This window comes from Delphinapterus leucas, chromosome 14, assembly GCF_059928025.1.
Source record: "Delphinapterus leucas isolate spDelLeu-1000000601 "Yukka" chromosome 14, BTC_Dleu_Yukka2, whole genome shotgun sequence".
Lineage (NCBI taxonomy): Eukaryota > Metazoa > Chordata > Mammalia > Artiodactyla > Monodontidae > Delphinapterus > Delphinapterus leucas.
The window spans coordinates 34,502,875-34,525,890 of record NC_143142.1 but is presented as its reverse complement, the minus strand read 5'-3'; the positions used below and the strand labels follow the sequence as shown (position 1 = coordinate 34,525,890).

At 45.9% G+C, this 23,016-nt stretch overlaps 1 protein-coding gene across 1 annotated transcript in view; it reads right to left on the bottom strand.

Annotated features, from left to right (window-relative positions):
- Positions 1-280: 280 nt before the first annotated feature.
- Positions 281-23,016, bottom strand: part of DLGAP1 (DLG associated protein 1) — a 60,858-nt gene continuing 38,122 nt past the window's right edge. Inside the window, exons 5-8 of the mRNA XM_089894252.1 lie at positions 7,598-7,689; positions 3,171-3,379; positions 842-930; positions 281-510 (exon numbers count right to left, since the gene is read on the bottom strand). Coding sequence (XP_089750378.1) covers positions 281-510; positions 842-930; positions 3,171-3,379; positions 7,598-7,689 — 620 coding nt within the window. The remainder of the gene's footprint in view (positions 511-841; positions 931-3,170; positions 3,380-7,597; positions 7,690-23,016) is intronic.

The window sequence follows — 23,016 nt, the reverse complement described above, 5'->3', positions numbered from 1 at the left end:
GAAATCAGGGGGATCGGAGCCCTAGTTTCCTAGTTTCTTTCGGGTGGAAGTCCGCGAGGTCCCGAGGCGACCACCCACCTCGGGACTCCCCCACCCCGGGATCCTGGATTTCTGAGATACCCTATGGTTCGATATTGCTGGAATCTAAGGACAGACAAGCTCGAGAGAACGGAGGATGGCGGGTGACCTAGAGGGGCCGCGTCTACACGGGTGGGCGGGCCAAGAAGGCGAAGGGCGGGCGCCGGGGAGGAGGCGGCCGGGGGCGCGGCGGCCGGGGGCCTCAGAGCCGGGTCTGCGCCTCGGGGATGTAGATCTCGATGCTCTCGGCGCTCTCGGTGGCCGAGTTCTGGCGGACGGACGCGGCGCGCTTGGCGGCCATCAGGCGCTTGCGGGCCTCCTGGCGCTGCGAGCTCTCCAGCGAGCGCTCCCGGATCAGCGGCGCGGGGCCCTTCGCCGGCTTCTTGGGCACTGGAGGAGGGGCCCTTCGCTCCTGATCAAAGCAGAAGGTTCAGGACATTACACAGCTTCTCAGGACAAGCTTGGGAAAAACTGGGATAGGTCAGTAGTTAGCACACTTTTTTTTTTTTTTTAAGCCTAAGGGTGGTTAGGTTAGTTCTGATCTGCACACTGTATATATATATATTTACATGTATAGATATGTATATATTTTTTCTTCATTATTCTGGCTTGCGTATTCAAAAGATGCAGGGGGAAAAAAATACCGGTAAGTTTAAGGCCAAGGGTAAAGCTGGATGGCAGAACTAGGTCTCTCCAAGGGAAGGATGTGGGTATTTAAAATGCCCCCCGCCTGCTGAAAGGCTGCGGCTCCCAGCACGTTTACTGCGGTTTTTCTCTGGAGGCTCCAGACTGTTCTGGGTGCCAGAGATGGGAAAGGGTGGCAGCGGTCGCCTCTTAGAACTCTGCATCCCCCTAAGGAGGGAGGCGGAGGGTGCGAGCTCGGTTCAGAGTTTAAAAACATCCCCGCCCTCTCCTCGGGCCCACCCAAACCTAAACAACCAAACGAGGAAGAAGATTGTAAGCCTGCGTTCGTTTAGCTTTGCTGATGCCACAGTGAGTTACACCCGTTTGCACATCACACACAAACACACAGCAATGTACTGGGCAGGGTCACCCTGGAGGGAGGACTTGGACAGTTCCTTACCCTCCCGGGTAGTGGAGTCAGCTCCTAAAACATCCTGCTGGACCGTCACGCCTTAGGGATCTCGGGGCGACTGTGGCGGCCCAGAGGGCAATTCCATCACAGGGACAGACACTGTGCCGTGAAAACTGAACACAAGACTGAAAGAGTTCATCCCCCTAGCAGCAGCAAACTAGAAAACGGGTGGCTATTTTTAAATGTCGCAAAAACAAAAGCCATTCATCACTTGGGCTGGAAAAAGAAGTACAGTGGGAAAGAAGGGAATCTAAACCACAAAGAATTTTTAGGAAAAAGACGGTGAGTTTTCAGGCTGCACAAAGGTCCACGTGAATCTGATGATTTCATTTTTTAATAAAATACCCTAATTCTCATAAAACTAAATGTGAAAAGTATCTTAAATTAGGGATTCCATGATTCTCCAAAGGGCATTCTCTGTGTTCCTCCTTGCTTGCCTGGGTGAAGTACCTAGTTAACGTACTGCGCTGGAGTTGCCCGCCGGCTGTTTAAGGTGGCGTCTTGTGTGGATAAAAAAGGAAAGCACAGAGCGCAAACCATATTCCACCAACTCTGATTGTCTTGTTCATTGTTTCCCTTCCAGTTCATGGGGTGATGCAAAGCTCTGATCACAGACAACGTGCATGAAGATTTAGAAATCAAGTTAACTAATGATTTACTGTGTCAATAGGTTACATATATCGATTCTTAGCTTCACTCCTTTTGGACGTTTAAAATCTTCATTGTCGGGTAACTCAGTCAATATTTTTGAAAGTATGAATGTGGGAAACTTTTTAGTCATATTTTCCTTTCCTTGCACATTTTATTTTTTAACTATAATTTTTAAAAATCCACGAGTGAGAAATTAGATGGATCAGCTCTAGAAATTCAGTTACCAGTATGTGTGTACATCTGTAGTGTTTTCTTAAAGTCAGACCAATTTAAAAGCTTATGTAGCAGACAGTTTTAAACCCAGATTAAAGAAAACTAGATCGAGTGCAAATGTTTGGCTCCCCCAGTGAGAGGCCACACAGACATCAATGGTACTTTGATGCTTCGCACCAAAACCCCACAGGTGGATGGTGACAGAATTAGAGATGAGGGACAGTGATGAGGGTGGTGGCCCCTTTGATTATGCACCGGCTGTTGGCACTGGATTTCTCCTGGGAGCCCATGGACTCCAAGAACCCTGGTATTCTAATGGGCAGCAGCAGACTGGATTGGACTGCTGCTTGCTCTCTGATAGGTGCAGGGATCAGAAAAGGGCATCACAAGTATAGCTGTGCCTAATATTTAGAAGTTGAATCTCTCAGGAACATCTGACCTCAGGCCATAGGAAAGCAAAGGGTTAAAAAAGTCATGCATGCCTGGCCAGCCTAGGGAGGTGGACATTGGATACCTGGGCAAGCCTGGTGGACCCGCCATAATCAAATGTGAAAATTGTCATTTATTAATTCAAGTAAAAGAATTTGAGTCTTTACTTCTAAGCTCTCGCATGAGGAACCCAGTGAGCGATATTCCCCAAGGCAAATCAACCAATAGTAAAACTCTTAAAAATTCCCAACATTTATGATTACTGTGAAACTTTACGGTGTGTATATTTTTACACTTGAACAACAGTGGTTTCTTCATTACTATATTTATGAAATGATTATCAAAGTCGGTTAGTTTGCAGGGCTTCCTATTTTCTCGGAAACACATTCTAGGGGTGTAAGGAAGTTGAACTCTTGCTGTATGTAGTCATGCACTGAAGATGTCTTTTATTTTAGTTTAAAAAGCAAAATGGAGGCAGTCCCTTCCAGTGACTAAAATGGTTTAACTTAAAGTTTAATTAACAAAAAAAGCCACATTCCCATTTTCCAATTCACAAAGACAGGTTTTTCTTTAAAAATATGCCTGAAACATATTACAGATAATATCCCAAATGATTACTATGTAAACATTGTCATTACAATGAAATTAATATGATATCAGCTCCATTTCACATTGTAAACAGCAAGCAGAAGCCTATTTAGACTGTCCAGTGTTTGTGCAGGTTTTTAAATGAACCATACAAAATCTACATTGTTCTACCTTCTTGTCAAGAGGATCCATCTGTTTCCAATTATTGGCCTTTAACTGATGAAGTTCATCAAATTTCATACTAATATTTTCTATGGACAACTGCAGCATGTCCCAGAACCCCGCCAAATCCTGGGAGGTGGGTCTTGGATGAGCATTGGGATTCTGTACAAGAGAAAGAAAAACATTCACGCTTTAGAGGTGATGATCTAGGACAACAAGCACGGGACCAAGGTGGCCTTTTCAAATATTTCAAATAACGCAAGGAGGATGAGTTCCTTTTGGTTTTCAGATAGGAGAGAAAAGTGAGGCTATCGATGGCCCTTTTATTTATTTATTTTATATTTTATATGTATATATGTCTTATATACATATTCACCTTTATTAAGGAATAATTGACCAAATTGCAAACTATTTAGAGTGTATGATTTGATACATACACACATTGTGAAAGGACTCCCCCGTCGAGTTAAGTAACACATCATCACCTCATGTATTTATCTTTGTGTGTGTGTGAGAACATAAATGTTCTACTCTCTTGGCGAAGCCCAGTTATACAATACACTGCTATCAACTATAGTCACCATGTTCTAATTAGATCTTCAGACCTTATTCATTTGATAGCTGAAAATCTGTACCATGTTACCAACCTCTCCCTGTTTCCCCCACAGCCAAGCCCCTGGCAACCACGTTTATACTGTCTCTGAGTTTGGTTTTTAAAAAAAGATTCCACTGCAAATGATAAGTTTATACGCTCATCTTATACACATTGGAGTCAGTGATTCTCAACGTCAAAGTAAAATTCTTCTTTTGTTAATATAACATCCTTCAGTACGCTATGGCAGGGAGTCTATAAACATTTGAAAAATCCCAGAATGTATGATCTATGACAAGATGCATTTAAAGCTATATTTAAAGGAAAATACCTTCTTGCAAAAAAAAAAAAAAATACAGTGTATTGGTACTAGAGTCAGTATTCAACTCCAGGCCATCCAACATACTCAGAGAACATATAAGGAATCTAAAGTAAGGTTCATTTTAATACTCATGTTGAGTGAAAATACTAGGGCAAACAAGTGATAAGTAATAAAAGAACTGGATTTTCAAACTACTGTGTGTTTAACAATTAAGATATCGCTAATGTAGGAAGTCATGTTATCATATAAGTACTTGGACAAAATCATTTGGAAACGAATTAGTTTTAAATTGACCATAACGTAACACGGCAAATGTGAGAACACTTGTCTATACACACACACAGATGCCTGTAGTGACCCATTTGCTAGATAATATTAAACATTCTTTGGTTTGCGGATTGACTTTCTTTGCCCTCGTTCACATATCCCTGACAAGTACTAGAAAGTATGAACCACTCATTTATACGGTCTGAGACAGAAAAAACAACTAAAGACTGAAGGTGTTGTGTTCATCGCTGGTTACTACCTGCAACAGTAGCTAAAGGCATTCATGGGCAGATGGGTGGGACTCCCATTTGCCAAAAGTTTCTAGCAGGGGTCTGTTTTGGTTACCTCTGGGAATCTGGGCAATTGGAAAGACTGTGACGTCTCATGCCGTATAATAACCGGAGGCCAGTTTGTACTTTTAAAACCAGCCCTATGAGAATATCCTCAGAATTTCAGGAAGCTCAAGGTTGGTGACCATCAAAGTTAATAAGTTGGAAAGAACGTTTTAGCCCTTTCATGGACTAGCATTATTGGTCTGGCTTCAAAATAAATGCAAGTAAAGAATATATTTATAAACTTACACTTTTAAAGCTACCCATAGATCATTGGAATAAGTTAAGTTCTAAAATTTGTAAGTATTTGGGTCAGTGTTAAACTCTATTCTAATGACATCTGAATTCACAAGAGGGTTTCTCTGTAGTACTTTGATCTAGTAAACTAAGAAGAAAGTTTCTTAATATCTAGGTTCAGAATAGACAGATAATAGCTTTGACAAAGTACTTGTCAAATGGAGTTTTATGATCTCGCAATATATTTCCTTATCTTATTGGTAAATAAAAGTTAAATTGCTCATACTTTGAAGTTCACCAAAGTCTTTTAGGTCACAAGCTCCGTTGGTTAAACTGTTTTAGTGCATCAGTCGATGAAATGATAGAGGTCGTTGAACTCTGTAACACGGGTAATTTGTTCCTTTCCCACCAAGACTCTCTTTGCTGCCACAGCATCCAGGGGATGGATGGGGAAGCAGAGGGAAAGAGCCTGGGTGCTCAGCCAGTCTCCGAATCAGAGGCTCCTGTGACACCCCAGCACAGAAGGAGATACACAACCCGCTTGAGTATGAACCAGGCCACTTGGAGGTCAGAGGTGGTAGAGGTTGAGAAGGATACGGCGGGCCAGGTCCCTGGGTTGACTTTTGTTGCCATCCATTTATTCTATGCCCGAGAGTCAAGTCGGAGACAAGGTGCAAGTGTTTTCAGGTGTCCTCCTCAGAGTAAGAACTCAAGCAAGCAGAGCTGGGCCTGGTGTGACCAATCTCAGTGCTGCTTTAATGCAGCTTTGTAGACCTAAGTGGTGGCATCACCAGGCCACCGTGCTTCCTGCTGCAGAGGAGATGGAGCTGAGCCAGCAGGGTGAGGAGGGGACTCAGATCCTGGGGGGCCTTTACAGGGATTGAAGTCGAACACACTGGGATCTGAACCTTGGCTCTGCCTCTTACCACGCAGCCCTGGCAAGTCACTGAGCTCTTCCAGGCCCATTTTCCTCAACTGTAGAACTGTCATAAAAATAATGTCACTATATTCTCCAGACCGTTGCTTTGAGGATCTAACCAGATCATAAACTTAAAAGCTCTGAGGACACAGTGCGCTTCTGCTCCTGCTTCTATAATTCTTTTCAAAGGTGTGCTGGGTTTGCCCTGTAGTGTGTACTTATTGGCCTCCGCCTGTGTCTTTTGGCCAGTTTGAGAAATATGGCTTTATATGAACTTTTTTACATAGGATTCTTTACAAGAGCAAAGAATCATATTAATTAAGATCTGTGGGGCTTCCCTGGTGGCGCAGTGGTTAAGAGTCCGCCTGCCGATGCAGGGGACGCGGGTTCGTGCCCCGGTCCGGGAGGATCCCACGTGCCGCGGAGCGGCCGGGCCCGTGAGCCATGGCCGCTGAGCCTGCGCGTCCGGAGCCTGTGCTCCACAACGGGAGAGGCCACAACAGTGAGAGGCCCGCGCACCGCGAAAAGAAAAAGATCTGTGACACATCCGCAAGTTTACAGATTAGCAGGAATTCTGTACCTTGCACGTAGCGAAGCTCAGTGAGATATTGGTTGAATCACTTATCAATACATCTACTAATATATATTATCTCATAATTCAGAATAGAATTTCTGAGACGCTGAAAGAAGGGTCAGGTAATTTTTGCTGAGGGAGGAGAAAACAAACTATAGATGTCAGGGGTGGGGGTGAGGAGGAAGGAAAGGATAGCCCCAAGGGGAGGGTTCAAAAAGAAAAGCCTGGTGAAGAGAGACGGAGAGCAGCAACTTTTGCCGGGTTTATATCTGCTCTTGGTTGAGCCCTGTCTAGATAAATTCCATTCAGTCTGTATTTGTCCTTGTTAACAAGATGTGGTTAGAACTCTAAAATCATAGTCTGGGTCAATCAGATTGCAAATGATTCATGCTTTTAACCTTCCAGGAGATAAACTAGTTGCTTTTCATTTTCTTTATTTGATCATTAATTTGATCATTAATTGACCACTAAAAGCTATGTTTGTGGAATGACACTTGTAGAGATGGTAGCATTTAAAAAAAATTCTGTGAGGAAGCTCTTGCCCTTGTATTTTGCTGGTAATTTTTTAAAAATGTTGTTGATGCTAGTATTAGTTTTGTCTCTTTGTCCTGGTTTATTTTGTTTCTGTATGTCCAAGAAGGATGAATGATTCATTGGTCTCAGGGAGATCAAACCTATACTTTGTGACACCTTCCACTTCTGATTCTTGAATTAAAACAGAGAACTCTGATAAGAAAATAAGCCCTGATGGCTATTTCAGAAAGAAACTCATTATCGAAAATGATTTTTTTGCTGTAATATTATTTTTTACGTATCAGTCTGCTCCACAGTTTGGTAAGAATAATGAAATCAGAAGGCCAGGAGAATGGAAAGTCTTCAGTTACCGAACAAAAAAGGGGAGGGGAATGGAGCTTTAACCTGATTGGATTCTTTCTTCAAAGATTACTTAAGTATAACATAAATATTTTTAATTTTAAGAAAAGCAGGAAATATATGATTCATCAGAAAACTCTCTATTCCAGGTAAGAGAGTCCGATGGGCTGTGACTTGGTTCTACTTTAGTTGGACCGGTCTTGACAACAGGTTCTTCTCGTGGTACTAGCAGGGAAAATGGTAGTGATGGGTAAGGATACCTACCAGGTTTTCTTCACACAGTTCTCTGAACTGGTAGAATTTCTGGGCCATAAGAAGTTGGGCACTGCCAACTGCAGTTCGGATTTTCCCTAGAACTGAAAAAAGCAAACAGACAAGAAGTTTACACGTGACGTCTCATTGCTGAGACTTAATCTGGTAAAGCAAAGAGGAAGTTATGCTGTAGTAATTAGGGAAAACGATATGCACACCGCACGCGCGCACACGCACACAGCCCGGTCGTGGCCGTTGCTCTGCGGTCTATGGAACAGACGCTCCTGGGTTAAAGAAGAAAACCAGCTTGGAGAAAAACACATGCTCATCATGCATCTTTCTTAGGAATAACGGAGTTTTCCATCACAGCCCTGGATGTTACCAGGAAAGGAGGCAAATAGTTTTGCTTTTTTTTTCCTTTTACTGCAAGGATGAATTTCAAGTGTTTGCCAGTACGGTTATGGATTTATTTGTGTCAGCAGTCATGGTCTGCTAGCTTGTTTTTCTAATCCGAGTTCAAACACAAGGAAAGCAGCCCTAATTTGGAGCGGGGAATCTCGTGGCACTCACCATATCCCATCCATAGCCTTCATTATTTTTCCGGAGTTCAGCCACTGGTACTGTCAGGAAAGGGCCATGGCCAGTTGCAAGATTGTCTAAGGAGTGAACATTGTCAGCCCGTTGCCTAGGGGACGCCAGCACTGCCCCTGCTTTTCCACTCCACAGACCAACGTTATTGTTCATAGAGGTTTAATTCCCTGTGCACTGTGCTGAAAATCCTCCCTTTGCAAGCTACTTCTTGCCTCCGGTGCAGTCGAAGGGGAGAACCTTTCAGCGCATGGGCGAGCTGAGCAGAAAGGAGCCTCTGCCCCAGCATCCCGAGCATCCCGAGCTCCGTGTTATCCCAGAGACGCTCCCTACGCCGGTGGGGCCCCGGCTGCTGCACGGCTGGAGCCCGGCCACCCGGCACTGGGCACCGGGCAGGAAGGAAGAGGAGACGGCGCCCGCAGAGAAAGCCAGAGCGGGAGAGCCTCCGAGAGGGGCTTGCCCGCTTGGAGATCTTCACAGGGAGAGATTTTATGGGACTGAAGCAACGTTTTTGCTGCTGTAGTTTTGTTCTGAATTTACCGAGCCTGAGACTCGGAGTGGAATTAGATCTCCCTTTCTTGACCACATTCCCCACAAAGACTGAGAAGACAACGAAAAGCAACTTCATTTTGGGGTTTCTAGTCATCTGCTCCTCTGTTTAAGGCTGCCAGGCTGGATAACGATTTCGGCTGCCCACCCCCTGGGCACTACCCAAATATTTCAGCCTTCCCGCACATGTGACCAGGGCATCTCTGAACTCTAGAAGTCACCAGTCACACCAGAGCTGAAGTGCAGAGATTACCTCCCCAGGGATAGCGGAGGTCCCCCTTGAGAGCCACCAGGCAGCAAATTTTCAGGCCTAGGAGTTGACATTTTTTCAATCTGTTTGTAAAATCTTTGGGGATGATTACCTTTTCCTCTTTAACAGATCAATCACTTGTGTGAGGTCTCCCTCCTTTTCTCAACACCCCAAAGCAGAAAACACAGCACAGGGCACCACAGAAGTTAAGAGTACTGGCCCTGACTGGCCAAGGATCCTTGCTGGAACACTTCCTAGCCACTGCCCTGGACAAGTCACCTAATCTCTGTTTTCTTATATATAAAATGGGGCTAAGGGTACCTACTTACTGGCAGGGTTGTTGTGAAGGTTAAAAGTGGCAATGTGGGGGCTTCCCTGGTGGCGCAGTGGTTGAGAGTCCGCCTGCCGATGCAGGGGATGCGGGTTTGTGCCCCGGTCCGGGAAGATCCCACATGCCACGGAGCGGCTGGGCCTGTGAGCCATGGCCGCTGAGCCTGCGCGTCCGGAGCCTGTGCTCTGCAACGGGAGAGGCCACAGCAGTGAGAGGCCCGTGTACCGCAAAAAAAAAAAAAAAAAAAAAAGCGGCAATGTGTGTGAATTGCTTAGGACTGGATCTGATTATACAGCAAGTGCTCAATAAATGTTTATTATTGAGGACCAGGACTCCACACTTCCACTGTGGGTGTGCGACTGTGGGCCCCACACTTGCTCTGCCCAGAAGAGAAGAGAAAAAAAAAAAAAAAAGTCTGGATTATTCATAGGCAACCAGTATCCTTGGTTGTCTGGGACAGGTATGTGCTTTGGAGGACCTGTCCCAGATCAGTCAGAGACAGATCGGAAGGGGCACTTCCTAAGTGAACACATGACTTTAGGCAAGCTCTGAGGTTTCTGGAAACCTCTCTGAATGATCTTGCTGAAGGGCAGGACTGTGACACCAGCAAATCTCAGAATGATTCCTAAAAGCTTAGAACTAGAACCCAGGTCTCCAGTCGGCTGCCTGGGATTGTACAGCTCCTGGGGACTGTGAGAGAAACTTGAGGTATCCGGATACATCTCAACAGTTTGAGCTGATGGCTCTCAATGACACCCAGATACCTAAGCTCTGTAATGGACCGCATAACAAGAAGAGCTGAATAAGACAGCGATTCTCAAATGAGGGGAAAGCACTGCTGCAAACAATCATTTGGGCAACACCCACCATGTAGGTAGGGGCTAACTCGGATGTCTTCTTGGAAGTTAAGCAAGGGACATCTTCACTCAGCATGGTCTGGTGAGAGCGAAAACACCGGGAATAGAGTCGGGGCCGTTCTGTTTTTCAGGTTTTTACCATCACGTTCCTTGAATGGAAATTCCCTGCTGGCTCCAGGATTACTTGCATTTCTAGTGTCTGAGAGATGACCTTTCCTAGGCCCAGGGTGGGGAGATGAGGATTTGTCTCCACGAACCAGGAGGTCTGGGACAAGCAGACGATTACCCCTACTTCCTTGTCCTCCACGTTTTCTTTTCCAGAGAACTAAAAACTCACTTTGATCTTAAGAAAGCTCGAATAAAGTTTTTTTTAGTTTAGTTTTTCCATTAGACACTCACTTGGTGGGTGAAATAACTCTTTTCTTCTGAAGGTAAAATTCATATTTGTTACATAGGCTTTGAGGAAGTAAAAAAACAAAGTAAATGGTAAACTCCAATGGAAGTAAAAAGTAGAAAAAAAAAAAGGCTGAATGTTGGTAAAGAAATGAGATAAAGGGCTTCCCTGGTGGCCCAGTGGTTAAGTGCTGATTCAGGGGACACGGGTTTGAGCCATGGTCCGGGAAGATCCCACGTGCTGCAGAGCAACTAAGCCCGCGTGCCACAACTACTGAGCCTGCGCTCTAGAGCCCGCGAGCCACAGCTACTGAGCCCATGTGCTGCAACTACTGAAGCCCACATGCCTAGAGCCCATGCTCCAGAACAAGAGAAGCCACTGCAATGAAAAGCCCGCGCACCACAACGAAGAGTAGCCCCCGCTTGCCACAACTAGAGAAAAGCCCACGGGCAGAAACAAAGACCCAACTCAGCCAAAAATAAATAAATAATTAATTAATATTTGAAAAAAAAAGAAATGAGATTAAGAAGAAAGAAGAATCTGAATGTCATTTTTTTTTTTCTTTTTTTGTGGTAGGTGGGCCTCTCACTGTGTGGCCTCTCCCATTGCAGAGCAGAGGCTCCGGACACGCAGGCTCAGCGGCCATGGTTCACGGGCCCAGCCGCTCCGCGGCATGTGGGATCTTCCCGGACCGGGGCATGAACCCGTGTCCCTTGCATCAGCAGACGGACTCTCAGCCACTGCGCCACCAGGGAAGCCCTAAATGTCATTTTGAAACTAAGATGTTCCATACCAGCCTTCAGCAGGGTGGAAAGAAAAGTACTTATCTCAGGGATGCTAGGAAAAGAAGGATAAGGGAGCAAGCGTAAATGAGATATTCAGGCTGCCTCTGTGGGCCTTTCCTATGCATATAACAGCCCAACCTGGTGAAAGAAAGTTCCAGAAGAGGCCTAGGTACAGGACATCTTCCCAAGGTGTTAGCCTTGCATCTCACTATTTTACTGTACGTGGTGGCAATTAACTTCGCAGGGGCTGGGTTGGCCCTCAAAGGCAAGGCCAAAAATGTCAAAGGAGCCTGAAAGGACTTGTGGGATCTACACAAAAGCTGGTGCAGGGACAGTCCCTGTGGGTTCTGGGACTTCACTCATTTACTCAGCAAATATTGAATAAGGGCATACGATGTGCCAGGCTGTGCTGCATGGATGTGACACGGTGATGAGGACAAAATCTTACCCTTGTGGATTCCATTCTGGTGAGGGGACGTGGGGGAGATGGACGTCAGAAATACAAACATGGCTATACGTGTTTGGGATCTGCTGGATCACTTGGATTGGGATGGATGGGAAGAAGTATGATTGGGCCAAAGGACAGTGAATTCTTTAAATGGTGATCAGAGAGTTTTCAGTTCTCTTGGTCTCTCTCCTTAAAAAAGGAAAATAAGCAAAGAACAACAACAACAAAAGTGGTTTGTGTTGGTATCCGTTGCAATATGAAATTGGCTCTGGACTAAACTGTTATAGTAATCATGATTTGAAAATGTCACTGTTTTTTATTTTGGAAAAAAGTTAAAATACATGAAAGTACAAAAAGGGCAAGAGAGCAAACATCCATGGATGTGCTCTCCCTCAAAGGATCAAATGTTAATTTTTTTTCAAATTTGCTTCTGAACTTCTATTTCTTTCTTTTTTTCCCCTCTCTCCCTCTCCAGTGAAGGGAAGCCCTACGCACAAAGTATTTGTTCTCTACTTCTGTCCCCTTTGCCTCCCTCCCTAAAGGAAACCACTAGACCAGACAACCAACATCCCAGTCCCACCCCTGAGTTTATGAAGGTGTCTCCTTTGGTCCTAGAAAGGTGACAGCTAAGGGCCTTCTTGAGAGCAAAGGAGAGTGTTAGATTGGGGTGACCCCTCTAGCACAGCTGAGACCCCACGGCCTAGAATGGGCGGTTTAAGGCTCTGTCCATCCAGGAGGAAGATGTGCCCCTGGGGTTTCCTTTAGTTGGTTTTTTCTCACACTCTGGTCCACACAGTCTTTCCAGATTGTTCCATCCAAATGTAGTTAATAGTTTTTACCATCCATTTCCCTTAGGGCCCATTCCCTGCCTCTTCCAGAATAATAATCTCTGCTGTGTCACCCCAGGCATGCCATTTAACCATGATTTATTCCATCTATTTGTATCACATGTAATCACAGAATAGGCCTTGTCTTGCTTTGCCGCTCTTTGCATGTAGAGAACCCTGGTTTCCCTGCATGCCTATAAGAAGCCTGATGGTGAATTTTTTCAGGTTCCTTTCTCCCTTTCCTTTCCTCCCAGCTCCTGTGTTAGTCTATCCCTCAGTGGGACTGCAGAACAACAACCCCAAACGCTGTTGAACTGAATTCCTTCTATGTAAGAAGTGGGCATCTCTTTATTAACTCCCCCACTTATAAGCCTAGAGACCTCTCATCCCACTCTGAATGGATGGCTCTGGGGGATCATAGCAGAGAGGACAGGCCTGGATTAGTTCACCACACAAAGCCAGGAAGATCAGAAAGGCCATCACTGTTTGGTTTTTGCAAAAACCTGCCTATTTATATTACTATTACCTTGTATTTCAAAGCACTTTCACGCACACATCTAATGTGATCCTCACAGGACCCCGTGGGGCAGGGCCAATGTCATCATTTTAGCTGAGAAAAGCTGGGCTCAAAGTATGAAGTGCCTTCCCTGGGGCCCTGGTCCAGCTGTGCCCTTTTCCCTCAACACTTACTGAGAATTGGTTCTGAATCTACTCAACTGAAGGCCTCTGAGCATGATTTCTTTCCTTTATCCACACTTTCTAGCCACAGCCAGTGGAGAGAAGGGGGGCAGCTGTAACCAGTCAGTGGGGGAATTTGCAGAAGTTCGGCAAGTCTGATCCTTGTCCTACGTCAGGGCAGGAGGGCAAAGCACGTCTACCGAAAATGACTGTCGCACAGAGAAATCTCAGTCACGAAAAGAATGCAGGAACCAGGGGTCACTTGAAAGAGATGGCGGGTGTAAGGTTCAAGTTTTGTTTTTTCTTTGAAAGACTATGCATCGTAATGAGAAGCAGAGAAAGACAAAATAGTCTTTTATGAAAACTACGATTTAAAATTTCCTCGCTACATTCAATCAGAAACCCAGACATCTAGAAAAGAGCACACCTCCTCTGTCCCACTGACCCCCACATGGTACCATTTTTATTTTGGGAAAAAGGAGGTGGTATAAAAGGCACAGGAGTGAAGGGAATGAACAGTTTCTCTCGTGTTCAGTGGTAGCCGAGTAAAACAAAGGCCGTCTCCTCTGGGGACGTGTCTGAATTTTTGCTGAGTCAAAACCCTTATTTTATATCCATAGGCCTAGCTCCCTATCTCTGCCATCACGATCTGTGTGGTTGAATCTGTTTGTCAGTCACAAGACTTTCAGGATCAAGGGACTCCTGGCCATGAAACAAAAGCAGAATCATCCCCTTCCCCAGTGGATTTGGATAAAAACTGGGAATAAAATCTGGTCCGGCTCCAATCGGAGACACTGGATGAGACTGAGCTGGGTCTATAAGGAACCGCATGGGAGATGACGCACACATTTATACTGTATCAAAGTCACCAGCATCTTACCATGTCAAGCTGAAAACATCCCGACTATCTAGACAGTTGGATGTGTTTTATTGGGAAAATGATTTTTTTCTTTGTTTCTACATTTCTGCATGAGTAGCTTGGTTCAGGAATAAATATGTGTGACCCTTTGTTTGAAAAAAATGTCCTTACGCATAACCAACATACGCATTTAATATTCAAGAAGGGTTAGGCCTCTAGAGCTGACAAGCCAGAAGCACTGGTTGCTTTGACTGCTTCCGGTTCTTACGGACTGTGCCGGTTCCACCATCAGCATTTATATCTTCAACCTGGACACTACCCATCAATACAGAGGAGTCCGTCTGGCTGTCCCACCAGTGGTGAAGCTTCTGCAGTGGACAGGGTGGTGGGACACGTCCCAGGCCCTGCCGCCTACACCTAATTCACCTGGTCTGCTTCCTTTCCTAACTTCCTCTCTGTGTGACATACCAGAAAGAGAATAGGCACTGGAGTCAGAAATACCACTTACCAGCTGCGGAGCTTGGGAGAATTTATCGTACTCTCAGACTCTGTTTTCTTTGTCTGTCAAGCGATCATAATGCTATCTTCATAGGATTGCTGATTATTTAATGAAATCATATATGAAAATTGTTAGGATGTAGCAGGAATTATAACTCCTATGTCCTATCGACATTCTTTAGCTCTTGGTCATTCACCTGGGAAACTAAAAGGTGACATGATCCCAAACGGGGAATTATTTATCCTGCTAATCTTCACGCTCCATCGTCTCTCCCCAACAGTGTGAGCTGACTGAATGTCCTCTTTTTTTGGTGGCTTTCATGCAGGCCGACTTAGACAAGCGTCAATATGTGGGTGAATCATGCCTTTGGTCTGTGTGCATAAGGAATCCACAACAATTCTTCAGGGCCCCAGACTTTCGTGCCTATCTGTAGAGTCTGGCATAGCTCCCCACCTAACAGAGCTAGAACAGTGGCCAACTGGCTGCTGGATGACAGAGACACACGGAGAAGACAGGACCTTAACCAAGGCTGCACGCCTAGACCATCCTGCCGGAGCCTGTGCAGAAAACAGACTCGCTGCAAAATCAAGGGTCAGACCCTCCCCGGGAGCCACAGATGCTCCAGCAAAACAAGGTCCATCTTCAGGTGCAGAGTAGGCCAGACACACCTGGCCTGCAGGGCGCTGGGCCCACCTGATGCTCTGTGAGCTGTGTTTTGCCGTGTGGTTTAGAGCCATTCAGACCCATGGGCTCCAAACTCAGCCCATCTCTTGCAGCTGTTTATTAGTCCTTCAAGATGGTCTTGGTCACCTCCCTCCCTGACCCTCCTTTTCTGACTCTTATTCACTCACAACTAGACCCCTGCTACCTCACCTTCAACCATAACTTTGCCTCCTGTGAGATGAAGTAAACAGGGGGATCAGGCATGAACACTCTCAGTGTTCTGCCCTCTCCTGACACTTGCCCCCCACGCAGTTCCCCTAAAGCTCTAATGAGTGATGGGCGAGCAGTGATGTGGCCGGCATCAGAGACGTCAGGTGCCTGGAGTTACTGCCATTGCTTCTTAATGGAGTCAGCCGGCGACCGATAACTGCCCCCATCCTAAAGAGCTCTCTACGCCCACCCTTCCCGTCTATCTGTGTCCTTGGACCACTCCCTCCTGGCTGCTCGGAGAACCTACTCCCTCTCTGCCACCTTTGCCCTTCTCTGCAGCCCTACTTGAGAGGGCTGCCAGCATTCTCAAGTCGCTCCCATTCTAAGGGGAAAATCCTCCCCCATCTCGTGACCCCCTCTAGCTAAAATAAAATTCCTCTTCTCCCCTGTTATAGGCTGAATTGTGTCCTCCCCAGATTCATCTGTTGAAGTCCTAACATCCAAGTCCTCCAACCGTGACCGTATTTGGACCAGGGCCTTTACATCGGTAATTAAGTTAAAGCGAGGTCATTAGGGTGAGTCCTCACCCAACATAACTGGTGTTCTTATAAGACGATGGGATCAGGATGTAGATACACACAGAGGGAAGACCAAGCCAAGGGGAGAGGCCTAGGGACAAATGGGCACCTTGAGCTCAGCCTTCTAGCCCACAAAGCTGTGAGAAAAGAAATTTCTGTTGCTGAGGCCACGGGTGGTACTTTGTTATGGCAGCCGGAGCATACCAATACATTCCCTTAAATGCTGGATTCTCCAAAGGGCAGACTCCTTTGCTCTCTCTCCATCCTCAGCTCCCAGGGTCCCCCCTCCCTGCGGTCTGGCTCTCCCCTCCCCTCCCCTCCCCCCTCCTGGACCTCTGCGTTTGGCACAAAGGAATCTCAGCCCCCTGGGCACCCACAGTGCTCTCTGGCCCTGACCTCTGCTTCCCTCCACCTCGAGAACGTTGAACACAAAACTCAGTCCTGAGCCCCCTTCCCTTAGTCCCCTCAAGTGATCCCATCCATGCTCCTGGGTTCAGCTATTCTGTAAAGTAGGTTTATTTTGCTCAGATTTGTAACTCTGGCGTATACCAACCCTTCGTGCAGCACGTCTGAGCAACCCCTCGACACCTCTTGTCTCCCCACATCCACATTCCTCTCAGGAGTCCCTGGTTGCTTATGATCAGGGCTACAAGGCTCCATCACCCCCTCCACAGCATGAATATTCTCCCTCCATTGCCAGTTTGGAGGTTTGGTCCTATTAACTGGAGGGTCTTCTTATCTCATATAATTCTCACACTTAAAACTTTTCCATGCTCCCCTGTCATCCCTGGGATAAGCGGGAAACTCCCTTCAATGGCCCACCTGTCCAGCCTCACCTCTGCCCACTCTCTCAGTGCCCTGGGCCCCCAGTTTCCCAAATCCAAAACCTGGTCTCTCCGCAGTGCCTTTGCTCAGGCTAAACACTGAGCTGGGGTGCCTCCTGCCTTGGCTCCCACACTGGCCCCGCCCCACACTGGCCCCGCCCCCTGTGCACAGGTGTGCATCCTCCAGAAAGACCTATCCCCTTTCACCTCTCCCTCGCTTTGCTCCTCAAATTTCCGTGCACAGCTCTGTCTCTGCCCTCTCCGCATTCTTTCCAGCACCATCTATTTATATGTCTGACTTTATAAGCAGGCGTGGCATAGACTGTGCCGATGTAACTCCCAATTATCCTGTTGGAAGAAGTTTTGAAGTGAACTGACTCATCAATAAACTCTATGTTAACCAGAAAAATTAGTTAAGGGCAAGATTCCAGGCCTAAGATTCTACTTCTTTAAGGTTTTACCGTGCCTAGCACCACTTTTTCCTTACAGTCTTGACTGATTAATTGGCTAAGATAGTCTTGGTGGGGCTATTCTTCCTCTTGGTTTTCTATTTATAATACTAGTTGTGCTGACTCAGGCTGGAAGAACCAAGCCATCTGGGAAAAGTTGAACGAGTTTGTGGGTGAATTAAACCTCCCTATCCTCAACTTTTGACTTTTTACTCACCTGGCCTCCCCGCCCCCCGGGGGAATGTCGTAGACTTTAGGAGTGAGGAGGAAAAAGGAATTTTTTAAAAAAGTGGATCCACCCACTTACTCCAAAGTCATGTGGATTTGTCAGACCAAATCTGTGTGATTTCAAGTCGGGATTATCCAAGTGGAGACATTTTAATTCACGAGTTTGTCCTCGTGGAAAAGAATTTCTCCAACCAACTGCCCAGCTGCTTCTCAAACACATTTGTGATCCAGAGCTGTTGTCAATAAAAAGGTCTCCACAGAAAACATGGATCTGTTTCACTCCTGGCTGACAAGGGCTGCTCTGAATGTAACAAGAGCACTTTTTTTTTCCCTTAAAGGAGCCAAAACTTAAATGAACAAAGAATGACGAATTTATGAATTTATTAAAAGCTAATGAATAAAGAATAGAATTCTCAAGTAGAAATTATCCCATGGACTAAAACCAGAGCTTCCACGGGGCTAAACCATGGGGGAAATATTATTTTGTTTGTAAAGAGCAAGTTTTCAAAAATTCAGCTAATGTTTTTTCCCCAGTCCATACTCCAGGAGTCTCACTCATAAAAGATGGTTACGCTTTGATCCATATCTCCATTTACATCAGCCATGAAATAGTAACAGCATCTACATCACATAGATAAATACAGTTTTTGAGCCTTTGAAAGCTGAATGAGATGAAATGAGTTAACATTTCCTTTGGGAATATGGAAGGATTAAATACTGCATTTGAAGGCCATTGCAATGATCTTTCACAGAAATTGGTTATTGTTAGACAAAGTGATCAGGGACCATGCTCCACGAGTCAGGCCCTCTCTCTGCAATCTCTGCCTCTCTACAATGTACAAGTGTCTGGAATAAAGGGAACAGCAATGGCCCAGGGACCTGGAGAGCTGCTTCCAGGCATCCTGTCTTCCCTCTGCCCATCTTCACCTCTCCTCGCCTCCGTGCCCCTCAGCCTCAGACCACTCCCAGTGAAACACATCCACAGAAGGGATGCTCGGAAATGACCTTCCAGCACCAACACCTTTCTCCTTGTGCTCAGTGCTGTGCGAAGCAAAATGCAGCACGCGTTCTAGAAGGTTAAACATAAGGCACATTGCACACAGTTTTCTTTTCATTCCTGTCGCTTCCTGGTCACTAATTTCAGGTTGGCCAGACCTTAAAAAAAGAGAGTATGCAGTGTGTGTGCATATGTGTGTGTGTGCACGTGTGCGTGCGTGTCTTGGGGCATGGGGGTGGGGAGGGACCTTTTGCAGGTCATTGCAAAAGAAAGATGAGAATAAAACAGGAAGGAGCTAGGATGCACCCACCTTGCCCCACTTAGAAGCACACAAGGCTTGAGGCAACTGAGCTGAGGAAATCAGAGTGTTCCTCTGCCTGCCACCCACCCACCAGTCCTCAGGCTGCAGAGACCCTGGGCAGAGCCAGCCTGGGCATGGCACCCATCAACGGTCGCAGCGATGACTGTGCACAGCTTCCCATAACTCAACCTGAAACCGGGCAAACCCCATTTCGGGTTTCGTTACCAGCCCCATGTTCGCTGCCAAGGCTCCCAGGCCTTCTGGGGGACTCAAGGCCAAGTTTCACTAACGGGGATGCTATTACAGGGCAAAATTAAAGTGGAATTAATCTGCCTCCATCCCGCACACGCTTTGGGTTTATCAGTTCGTTTCAGATAAAGCCTGAAAATTCCACATATAAGTTGCCCACAATTCAGGAGGCACTGCTAGATTCCCAAGCACAATCAACCAGTATTTCATCCTGGGGCCACTGAAACCCGAGCCCGTGTTTCGAGCCATCGGTGCTGGACCGCATTCCTGGTGGGAGCCCTGCGCTCCATCTGGGCGTTTCGTCCCAGTCAGATAATACCAGACGGATCTCTGTAACAGGCAGGCCCCGGCCAACAGCACCGAGCCATCTCCCCGAGACAGCTGTTTCACACAAGGCCCCATTGTCTGAAAGAGGCTCGGATCGGTTTACTTCGAGAGCTGCGGGAACGTTCTGTCAGCTGCCCCGGCCGCGAGGAAACCTCGCTCACTGCAGATTTCCCTTCTTCTGTTATCGAGCCAAAAACCTACTGTTAGGGAGGAAGGTTTCACCCAAGAACTAAAGTCCTCGCGCTGCTTTTATTTTCGCAGGGAAAACAATAGACCCACACACCCAAAGAATTTATAGATGGACTTTTGGAAACCTGGCTGGAGGTGACCAGGTGACCGCGAGTGCTTGTTTTCTCTCTGTGCTTCCTTGAGCACTTTGTCCAGTTTTGGGGAAAGCAGTGTTTTCCAGTCCTGGAAGGCCACAAACAAGATCCCTAGGAAGCAGCGGTCAGAATCAGGATGATCGCAGCATAAAATAAGTGATCACTGAATAATTCCTGAAGACTGGATGGCTTTTTTTTTTTTTTTCTTCAACTCTGTGATAGAGAAAGGTGATGGCAGCCACCACATGCCCCAGATCTGAACCTCAGGTTCCCATTGAGCAGATGAGCTCTCTTCCTAACTTCTCCCCCCACCCCTGCCAGTGGACATGTTGTATTTTGAATTCAGGAAGATACTTAACAAAATACCTTACATTCTTATAAGCGTGATGAATAACTCTGGACGTGAAGACAGCAAGCCTGACCCATCTACCTTCAGCTGCTGCAGACTTTTTTTGGGGGGCAGTGGGGTGGATATTTCTGTGTGTGTGGTAAAATGTACGTGAGATCTACCATTTTAACAGTTTTTAAGTGGGCCGTTCAGAGGCATTAAGCAGTCACCCAAACGTTTAAAAATATTGAAAATTTGGAATAATTCCGGGGCCCCACGAAATAAATTAAGCAGGTGTGGTTAGACTCATTCCTTTCTTCCACCCTATCCTTATCTTTCCCTACCGAGGATGAAGACCAGCTCTCCTGGGAGGGATCTGTCACGGAGCCAACCGTCGTCATGTACCCTGAAGAGAGACCTTCCTATCTAGGACCCAAAGGACACATAAGGTGGCCTGGCCAAGAGACAGATCTGCGTTTGACCCATTTATCAAATCTATTTTTCTGAGTGTACACAGACTTTTTTTTTTTTAAGCTGGTTACTCAGACATTGGCTATGCCTGCCAAACGGGATTGGCCCCTCTTCCTTACCACTCGCCCCCCCTTATAAAAAAAGCAAAGGTTAAATGAGAGAATTAGTAAAAACAAAGGCCCTCTGCAACTCCAGGCCCACTTATCAGAACAGGACTGTGGTTGCCAAGGAAGCAGGGACAGACATGTATGCAGAGCTTTAGAGCAGCCAAGCACACACAGAGTATCATTATCTTGTCAAATGTTATGCGTGTTGTATCTATTCCATCAGGCGTTTCTGTGTTGTGTGACCTTGGAGGAGGGACTGCCAGAGAGCTGTTGTGAGGGCAAATAAAACAACACCTGTCAAAGCCTATAGCCCACGGCCCAGGGGACTGTAAGGACAAGATGGATGCCCTTTCACTGGTTTATATTCTCCCTTCCTCCCGGCTTTCTGGTCAGATCCTCACTGATTTCCATTTGCCTCATTTGAAATTGGCGACTCTTTGACCGGGCATGTGTGTGTACCTCTGCGCTGTTTAGAATTCTGGAATGCTAGTGGGTGGAAGCTTCTGTTTTGTACCATCCAGGGCATGAAAGATAGAGAAAGCTTTCAAGTGCTTATGGGATGGAATCGCGTCCCAAGAGCTGGAAGGGACACGCGGGTTCGTCTAGCTCGCGCAGCTGACCGACACACAAGTCCTTTCTAGCCTCTCTGTGGCAGGTGCTCGTGTCTCTGCCAAATCTCTGTTCTGATCAAGCAGCGCTCCCTACCTCGCAAGGGACCTCCCCTTCTAGCTTTTGGCAACAATAGCTGCGAACTACCTGTTGAATATTTTGTAACTACTTAGGAAGAAAGATTTTGCTAAGGAAAATACTTTTGTAAAACAGTATTTCCAAAATAGTCCCAGGACTCAAATACATATTCACTGATCCCCTACTCTGTGCCAAGAACCGTCAGAGGCGCAGCGGATATGAAGATGAATGAGACAAGAGTAATTTCGGTCCTCAGACCTCACTTTTCAGTGGAGGAGAGAGATACATAGATTATCATCAAATAAAGTTGGAAATACCTGATAGACAAATGTGCAGGCTATTACAGAAGCACCAGGGAGGCACACCCAACTCAGCCTGAAGGGAGGCATTCTGCAAAGACTTCTAGAAGGTGAGGCCCAAGCTGAGATTTGAAGGAAGAGCCATTTTTGTAGGTTAGATAGGCTTACACAAATAGATGTTTCTAATCTGAATCAGTTTTGTACATTTAAAAAAACATGTAGGAAAGGCATTTACCTCTGATCTTTGTGTTAGCTGTTTGATCTAAAGTTATAAAATTGTATTTAAAAAAATTAGTAAGTTGGACTTTTCACCATAGACCATTGGCTTTCAAACTATTCCAGGAATCCTGGGATTTTTTTGGTGGCAGGGAGGGTTTCTAGGGACCTCTGTCCAGAGAGTGGTAGAGGCTGAGCAGATAGGACTCCAGGCCCTCACCAAAGAGCTTCACCGTTCTTCCTATTATATTTATTGGTGTTGTGTGTAATTTTTTTTTTTAACTTAGAAAAAGGGGGCTCTGATATCGAAATACGTTTCAAACTACACAGGGAGACTCACTCCCCAGCGCAGCGGGTCTCATTGCATACTTGTCATCTAAGATTAATTTACTCAGTTGAATACTTTAAGCAAAGTACCAGAAATACTCCCACCCTAAGTTATCTTTGTCTGTTCTGCAGCCATGACCTTCACACCCCACCACCGCCCTCAGGCAGCAACCTTGTAAAACAGAGGCAGATTTGAGAAAATTTATCACTACTCTAAAGACAGCGTCCTTAAGAAGACGGCTTATTCATGGTGGGACAGCGGCACCTTCGTGTACAAAGACAGCAAATCATCATTAGAACAAATCTTGTTATAACAAAATACCTTCATATGGAATAGGTTTATAAGTCCTATTTATAAATCAATATTGCAAATAACATGTGCAGTAAAATTCTGGAACAGTGAATGAATGAGCAGTTCCTTCATGTTCAAGCTACAAATATGCTTCTCTTTCATCTCAAACACAGGATGAGAACCTGATTTTCTAACAAGGTTCTCACCTTCCAAATATATGTGCTGGTATCAAAATACATTGACTTGTTTTCATAGCTCCTTAAGCGTTAAGGAAGACTTTTCTAAATATGTATACAATGACTATCCTCATGCATCATTATAAAGCTGGGTTGAGAGAAGTAGATCTAGTCTCAGATGGGAAGAAAACATCAGATTAAAAGAAAACACCAGATGAGCAGCTTCCCCAGGTCTTATTGGAAGCCAAGCAGCGAACAAGTTCGAATCCATGCATTGCATGAACTGAAATCTGCAAGACAGCTTGCCCTGTTGA